The 8,711-nt window shown below is 44.5% G+C and overlaps 1 protein-coding gene across 2 annotated transcripts in view; it reads left to right on the top strand.

The window, feature by feature from the left end:
- The first annotated feature begins 6,723 nt into the window (after positions 1 to 6,723).
- Positions 6,724 to 8,711, top strand: part of SLC4A10 (solute carrier family 4 member 10) — a 146,423-nt gene continuing 144,435 nt past the window's right edge. For both annotated transcript variants that reach the window (XM_064718542.1, XM_064718544.1), the window contains exon 1: positions 6,724 to 6,953. In XM_064718542.1, the coding sequence (XP_064574612.1) occupies positions 6,906 to 6,953 (48 nt within the window). In that variant the 5' untranslated portion in view covers positions 6,724 to 6,905. The remainder of the gene's footprint in view (positions 6,954 to 8,711) is intronic.

Raw genomic sequence — 8,711 nt, 5'->3', positions numbered from 1 at the left:
TTGGGTGTAATGAATGTGTGCTTAGCAAGTATGGTAAGTATAGTTCATTTAATTTTATTTGGTATCTCAGAGATGCTCCCATCCCAGAGATGCTTAGGAGGAGAAAATGATCTCACCTCCTAAGCAAACTTCATGATACCAGGTTTGGGTTCCTATCAAAGGTGATGGATAGAGAGGGAACTATATTGTCAGCTCCATAAATTATCTGTAGCACTGCTTTGATTTACTGAGGAACTTCAGGGTTATATGCAGTCTACACTGGGATTTTTATTTAAATATTTGTAAATTTTGTAGCTTTGTTTTCAAAATTGTATTTAAAAGATAATTTTCTATGCAGCTTTTTTCCTCTCTCCTTTTTTTCTATTTAGATTTGAATTGATTTGAATGAACTTTGTATTTGGAAAACCTGAGGAGGAGGTGGATGCTTTTTCTGCCAGGAGTAGTTGATTTAGCTGAAGTAAGAGATTGTTGCACACAATCTCTTCAGTTGCCTGCAATTCAGGACAAAGTTGAAAATCCCAGCAGCTGGGATAATGCATCTTACCCAAGATGTAATGAGAAAAATGGGTACAGCATGACACAGCGTAGTGCTGCTGTTTCTGGGACTAGCACAGATAACTTTGCTGTCTTAGGTATATGTGCAAAATATTATTGTTCATGAATTTTATACAGTTATTTTTCATGAATTTTATATAGTTATTTCTATAGTTCAATGAATACCTACAGAAGAGCTTCTGTCTGAAGTTTCGTGCCTTTGGCTCAATCACAGTAAGGCCACATGATCAGTCTGGTCTGCCATGGAGGCTGATAAACTCTCTGCTGAAGTGATTGCAGTCTAAGGCAAGCACCAGACAGAGAGTATGACTAGGATTGAAAAGCTGAAAGTAGATATTTGCACTTTGTAACACTTACTGTAGTGCGTACTCACAAATTTCAGGTATTGCAAACAAACAAAACCGCAGCCAGCCTCATCCATCTCTCCCAGTAACCATCATCTGACCCTGCAGATGCCCCAGTCAGGAGCTCTCCTCGTGCTCAAGGGAGCAATCACGGCTCATGAAGTGGAAAACAGGGAATGATCCGCAGGTCAGAGGCCCATGGCCTGGCTTCCTGATGCTGCTCTGTCAGGCCAAGCTCTGCAATGCTGTGGTGCTCCTGTGCAAATTGGAAGCTTCAGAGGAGCCCTGACAGTGGTGCAGAGGATTTCAGGAGCAGAGAATTAGGAGCCCCATAAAGGAAGAGAAGTATTTACACAGCCCTCAACTATAAAAGGAAACCATTCCTCATGCAAGAGGACTTCTTGGCTTCAAAGTAAGACTTGTGGGAAAATCCAACCACTTGAAGCTTAATCTAGATAAATGTTGTCTTACATCTAAAAGATACATGTTTAGTTGTAGTTTACTGTTAGAGTAACTGAGCAAGAAACAATATATTGTCCCCCCTTGCAGGTTTTAAATTAAGATTGCTTAATCTTTTTGAAGGATTATTTAGGTCAGTGACTAATCAGGGCCTGATTCAACACATTTTATTTACAAAGCAGGATTAAATGGATGATATGTCTGAGGAATTTCTTTCACTTGAAAAATAAGCCTAGAAAGAGTGGCTATCTTAATAATTAGCAAATAATATTATGATTAATTACATGTATTATTTTAAGAGTCTCGAACACATCTTGATTTTAGTTTAGATTTTAAAATGGTATTCTCTTATATTGACCTTATAGCAAAAGTCAGAGGCCTAGCTTAGAGTCAGAATACCATAAAATTCATAACCTTTGGTAGAGGATCCATTTTAGGGAAAATTAAGAAAGTAACAAATATTTGGTGCTCTTTACCAACACAGATTGTCTCCCTGTGTCATAGGAGTTGTAGGATTGGGCTGTGGACACAGACATATTTCATTGGCATTACTTCTTTTGGCTGAACAACGTGAGAAGTTATATTAGTGAAACAATTATTAGAGTACTCTTTTCTAATTTGAATGCCAATAGAAAAAAGAGATTATGTTGCAATTGAAGAATGCATCCCAATAGCACTGAATCTTTTTGGATCATATTTCAAATGAATTAACTTAGAGTAAATTATTTCAGGCAGAGTATATTAGCAAAGGAAAGAGTTGCTAAAGAGCCATTACCACTTTCCAATCAAATGAGAAACATAACTGAGTACCACCTGTCACAAAGGCAGTACAATGATCCAGATGGTTATTTATCTTCACTTAGGGAGGAAGAATGGAGAGAGGAAACATTGCTGCCAGAATTTGTGGTTTTCCCCTCCCCCTTTTTACCTTTTTGTCAGAATAGTTTCTCTAATTACAGAGAAAAAAATGCATTAGGAATAGTTTATATTGGTGGGCTGTTCCTCTCCATATGTAAGGGTAGTTCACATCTCTATTTTAGTAGTATGAAATGCACTTTGAGAGGTCCACCCATTACTATTTCATCTTCTACGGTCATTCAGACAAAAATAGAATGAAAAGGATTCTGACTGCTTGATAGTTATTTTGTTTCCCCCAGAAGCTTAGGAATTAATTCGCTGGTTTACTTGAAATAGGAATAACCTGTAACAAGCTGAAAATAATTCGCAGTTTTTAAAAAGGTTTCCCTTCATTAATGAAATATGTTTATGATAAATATGCACAGTATGAGCATTCAAATTAATGTGTATTGTGCATGCATTTTATTTACCAGTGAATGTGAGGCTCGAGCTTAGGCAGGAATCAAGAGAGGGCAAACTGATCTAACCCCAGTCCTTTCTGATTCTGAATATTGTGTGAAATTGTTCACAATGTTGCTAAAATCTACTGGCAACCACATTAGGTCTGACAGAGTGCAGGTTCTTTTTGGAATTAAGAACATGCTGAGACTATTGGACATATATGTAAATGAATGAATTAGGCTTCAAGCATATTCCTGCTATGGGGACATTTAAAAGTAAATAGTTCTCATGTTCAGGTTTGTAACTAACAGCTCTGCAGAGTTCACTCTTGCTAAGTAGCAGTTCCTACCCCCCTCCATCCTGGTAGAGTGACATATTTTATGGCTAAACTGGGAGATGAGCCAATACTCCCAGGATGTTTTCCTAGAACAGGAATTGTATTCAGAGAAATGGTTTAAATAAAGAATTTCTTTTAAATTATAGCTATATATTGATCACAAAATGAAAACTGACAGAAAGGTATGACAGTAAAAATGTGAGTGGTACTGGGCTAGTAAGTGATGCTAGGACTCTGTGACAGCTTTTATGAGCATATAAAAATACACCCATATATATAGCATCACTTACTATATCAGAATACCTTCTAAGGACTTAGGTGGAGGAAGTGATAATTCCTCCACCCTCCTGATAATTTGGAAGTGCTCTTTAGGCAAGAAAATCTCTCATGGGCTTGAACTCTGTGATTTCTAGGCCTTCATTATTGTTTCTTACCACATATCTATTTTTGTATTATCAGGGCTATGTCAGTGATGCTCAAGACAGTGGGAATTATTCACACCCCTGAGCAGTTTTATGTCAAGCCCAGATAGACGGGTACATGCCTACTAAATCTATGCTATATGCCTACAAAGTACTTTGAGAGTGTTCTGAGCCTTTTGAATGTAATTCAGCTTATACACAAAACATACCCCTTGTGAACATCTTCTGAGGATCAGAACCTCTGTTCAGTGGGGTTTAACACATTGACTGTGACTTGGGAGAACATCTGAGCTATTGGCTTGCCGTAGGCCAAAAGGGCAAAAGGCAGCTTGAGGAAGGAGAATAAAATTCAACTTTTACTGTCTTTAATTTCTTATGAAAGCTGACACCAGGCAGGGATCAGGTCAGTTTCTGACATAAATTCAGAATGTTATTGAACAAGAACAATATTTCTCCTTTTTTCCATTGATGTTTGCTTTAGGAGCTTTACCACTGTAAATGTAGAAACACTCACTATTTCGTTTATCCAATGCACTAGAAATATATATATATATATAAAGAAAAAAAAATCAGTCTGGCATAAATATGCCACAAAATTATTTCTTTTTATAGCAAATCCTAAGTATTCTTTACCTTACAACTGAAGTGGATCTGCTTGTCATGATTTCACACTTGCTTTTGTGATGAAGCTTCTCCAATTGTTGATGATTTGAGAATTATTTTTTTACCCTTCATGTACAAAAGCTTGAAAATAACACCTAGTTGTGTACTAAAAGCTGAAACTGGAAACTAAGCCTGCTCTATTTTAAAATTTCACAAATTTAAAGCTTATTCTTTTGGGATGAGAAATGAAATTACTACTGTAATAGAGTAATACAAACATAATTTCTGGACATGGAAGTATGGCTTACAATCAAATTCAATAGTGAAAGGAGCCAACTTGAAGTAAGGGAAAACAGAATTCAAATTCAATTATGAATCAACTAGAGAATACATACTACTTTCTCTTAATTCTCTTTTTGGTGTGATATACTGCTGTAATGTTACAAAAATAGCTTAGTTATGTTTGATTAAAAAAATTTTCAGCCAAGTCCATTATGTTCTTCCACTTTTGTATCTGCCAAACCCTTGGCTTTGGAATGCTGGATTCAATAGTTTGGACCTTCATACTGAAGCAAAAGAATGACTTGCACTTTGGCTATCAAAGTGTGGCTTTGCAGCTATGGAAGTCTGTGGTGTTTTTATGTGTGTGAAGCAGGACAATACAGAATAATTTGGAGAGGTTTGTTGTTTAACCAGCTTTTTCCATATTTTATCTATTATTCCATAATGGTGAGCTCCTCTGACTGTAAAGCACTCTGACAAAAAACCTTTGGAAAAACAATTACATGGCTGATCCTAACTCTCTTTTGATGGTCCATTCAGTAACTCCTGAGTGCGGTGCTTGTGGTGTTGATCCTGTTTTTCACTGTGAAGAGTTGGGGAGCAGTGTCATGTACACAGTGTCTGAGTTGGTTCTGGGCTTTACGTTTATTAGATGTGTCTATGCGCAAGTGTGTTTTGAGGGAATATTTTGGGGAGTGAAAGATGTATGAATGCCATTGAGCTTGAAGAATTGCAGTATCTATTGAAAAAATGCTCTTGGACAAGCTTGAGATATTTAGGCAGAGAAGACTAAGGTGATGAAAAAGATTAAGACTAATGAATATTATACTAATATTCATTGAAATAGCTGTCTGTAGACTGAAAGCTTTTGGTCTTCCTGATTTCACAGGTGGCATATTCACTTTAAATCTATTTTCCGTAAAGGAGGAAAATCACTTTTAAACACACTCTTTCCCAGCTTCATCATGACTTTCATAGCTTAATTATAAGCTCCTACAAATAGGGTTTTACTGCGCAAATGCTGACACAGCCTTACCTCTAGTGACCTGAATGGCCTCCTGTGTTAATTACTGAGATCTGTAATCATGTTATGAAAATACACATCTTGCCTTTGTCCCAGAACCTGGACCATACCTGTTGTCTGTCTTTCTGTACAGTGTTAAATGTATGTCTCACTTGAAAGAACAAAATCTCAGTTGTAACTCAGAAAAATAGCCCCCTTCTTTGTAAGAATCAGCTTTGACTCCCCTTTCCTTCATACTGCTCCCCCAGCTCTGCGTCTTGCTTGGCTGATGAACAAGTAATTTAACCTGGAAGATCTCTGGGAGACTTGAAGAACATGTCCCATGGCAGAGGAAATTAATCAGATTTAGTGAAGCTGTTTATTGATCTACTTTTAGACTGCAAAGGATATCCAAAATGTAGGGCATGGCCTGCTGCTTTGGCAAGGAAATTAATTTAATAGGGAGAGAGAAGTTACTTGCTAGTTCATTTTTCATAATCAAATCTCTGGCAACTTTGATTTTTATGCACACAGGTTTGAATGGGCTTGGTCTTTTTTTGGAAGATACAGTGGGAAGTGATGAAAATATAAACTTCTCTAGATCAGTTGTTTTGGTAGGCAGTGTCACGCTTGTTCTTAGTAGTACAAGTATTGTGGGGACTCAACTTCTTATTCCCATTTGTACAGCAAATTCAGGCTTTGACAACCATTTGTGGAGCTTGATGGGGTTTTGGTAGAGCTGAATGTAACCACTGAGATGCAGAGCCAGATAGACTAGGAGAAGCCAAATGTGTATCAGGCTTGAGTGATAAAATTGCGTGAAAAAGAGGGTAAGAGTCTTATACCAAAAATATGATATTCTGATATGTTTGTGATTTGCCGGTAGAAGAGGATGGTAGGGTTATCGTAGTGGGGAGAAGGGGAGAACTCTCTTTGGAAGGTGCTGTCTGTAACTAAGGGCCAAAGTCGGGCAGGACCGAGTGAAGGGTCACTGTTTTCTGGTACTATTCTGGTGTTGGCTAAATCAAATCTTGGCCCAATACTGCCCTGAAGCAGCCGTGCTGGGGAGCCTGCGGCTGAAGCTTGGTGTGAAGTGCTAAACTTCTGAGCCGTGTGTGGTGTTTTCCACAGTCTCACCCGGCGCTTAGCGGGGCCCGGTCCCTCCGCTCCCCGCTCCCGTTGCAGCGCCTGCGGGGTGCCGGTGTGCAGGGCGAGGCGGGCCCGGCAGCATCCCGCATCCCTCATCCCGCATCCCTCATCCCGCATCCCGCAGGTGGCTCCGGCTCTGCCCCCCCGCGCGGGGCCGGCGGTGCGCGCGGCCATGTGACTGGCGCGCGCTTCCTGCCTGCGCGCCGCCTGATCCGCGGCGGGAGCGCGGAGCCGGGAGCGCGGAGCCGGGAGCGCGGAGCCGGGAGCGCGGAGCCGGGAGCGCGGAGCCGGGAGCGCGGAGCCGGGAGCGCGGAGCCGGGAGCGCGGAGCCGGGAGCGCGGAGCCGGGGAGCCCCGAGCCCGGCGCAGCCCAGCGGCTCCCGCAGCGCCCGGGGAGCGCCCCGGCCCGCGGGCGGCGGGGAGGGGGCGCCGCCGCAGCCCCGCCGCCGCCGCATGGAGACTCAGGACCAAGGGGCGCAGATGGAGCCGCTGCTGCCCACGGTACGGCTGCCGCAGCGCGGCCCCGGCCGGGGGGATGCGACGCGCCCCGCGGGGAGGCAGCCGGGGAGGGGGCGCGGGGGCCCGTGCCGGGCACCGCAGCCGGTTCTCGGTGCGCGGGGACACAGGTTGGCTCGCTCCGGTGCCGGGCGATGCCGGGCGGCGGGAGTGTCTGGCGCCAGGACGCTCGGGGATGGAGCGGTGTGTGTTTGTGCGTGTGTGTACGTGTGTCCCTGCGGGGCAAGCACCCTGCCCTCCGGGCCCAGGCATCCCCTTGCTCTCGGTACCCCCTCTCTTCGCGTCCCCCTGCCTCCCACATCTCCTCCCTCAGGCTCTCCCGCCCCCTGCTCCCCGCGGTGGGGCAGCGCAGGGCAGCGGGCACCTGTGGGCAGCCCCGCGGGGATCCCGCTCCGGGCCCGGGGCAGTGTCCGGGGGTCCCCGGCCCTCCTCGCTTGCAGAGCGCAGAGGAATCTGCTGAGGGCTGGCTCTGGCACGGCAGGGTCTGCCTCCCGCCGGATCCCGGGCTGTGCTCCGTGCTGCCGTGTCGCAGTCCCTTGTGCTCAGCCGTGGAGCTGCTGATCCGGGGTTATTGTTGTCTGAGGGGGACGCGGTGCCCCCTCTCCCCGGAGCACCCTGCGGCTGCACAGCTACGGCTGGGCAGCCTTTTCCGTGCAAGAAGGAAAGAGATCACTTGATGGGGGCTTTTAGATCTGTAAGGACCCTTTTTCCTGCCAGGCCTTCCCCAAACACAGGGCTGCAGACACACAGAAGGTTTAACTGTGTGAATCTCATACTGAGATTCTGTTTGTGAATGGTGGTTCCTGCCTTGCACAGGAAATCTGTCTGGGGCAAGGAAAAGTCTCTCATGTACATACACAAGTGTCTGACTGTGCGTACACATCCCTGTCAACACACTGCATAGGTCTGTGGAGGCTTTGCTGCTCCTGAAATGGCTGTGTGTTAGCACGGCGAGCTGCACAACATTGACAAAGCTTGAAAGAGACAAGTCTCAGCTGCTGCAGGTTGATGGGATGCGCTCGTGGCAAGCTCGTTTTTCATAGGGTCTGTTCCCATCATCTGTTGACGTGGTCCATTTTGCAATCAGGTGGCAGGTTGCTACACAGTGTGAGGTTATCTCTCTTTCTCCTTGTGGCAGGGACAGTTTTTTCCCATTGCTTTCTGGATCCCTTTTATGAATCTTACATCCTATTACTGGCTGATCTCTCAGTTTCTGACAGTGGAGTAGAAGGTCCTGTTGCTTTCACTGACAGACTGGCTGCCGAGTTCCTTTCTGTAGAGAGACAATTAAGTGTAAACCAAGTTTCCATCTGTAGTTCATGACAGTGATTCCAGGGAAGGTTTAGTCCTTGGTGTTTCACAGGAATGCAGCAGTCAGTAGCAGTTTTGGTCTGGCTCATACCTTGCTGGCCTGTGTGCAAGTCTCACTTTGTCACCGTGTGCTGTCCCTGAGCGATGGCCACTGCGCAGGGAGCCAGAGGAGTCAGCTTTCAGAAGGCACAAGGTGCAGGATTGCCTTGGGCTGTCTGGCTTTAAATTTTGTTTCTCTGGGCTGTGCCCAGAAAAAAAAGGCTGTTGCTGTGGTTGAGAACACCTAAGAAGATAATATTTCTTGTGTGCTGATGAGGGGACAATTGTCCCTTGTTCTCTCAGGAGCCCTGCCCTGGTGCAGTACCTCTCTGAAGAGCTGCAGGCCCCTGTCCATAGAGCTGCAGATCAGTGCTTGCTACCTTTGTGTCCTCG

Source organism: Zonotrichia leucophrys, chromosome 7, assembly GCF_028769735.1.
Source record: "Zonotrichia leucophrys gambelii isolate GWCS_2022_RI chromosome 7, RI_Zleu_2.0, whole genome shotgun sequence".
Classification (NCBI taxonomy): domain Eukaryota; kingdom Metazoa; phylum Chordata; class Aves; order Passeriformes; family Passerellidae; genus Zonotrichia; species Zonotrichia leucophrys.
The sequence above is the reverse complement of the archived record's forward strand: the minus strand, read 5'-3'. Positions and strand labels throughout refer to the sequence as shown.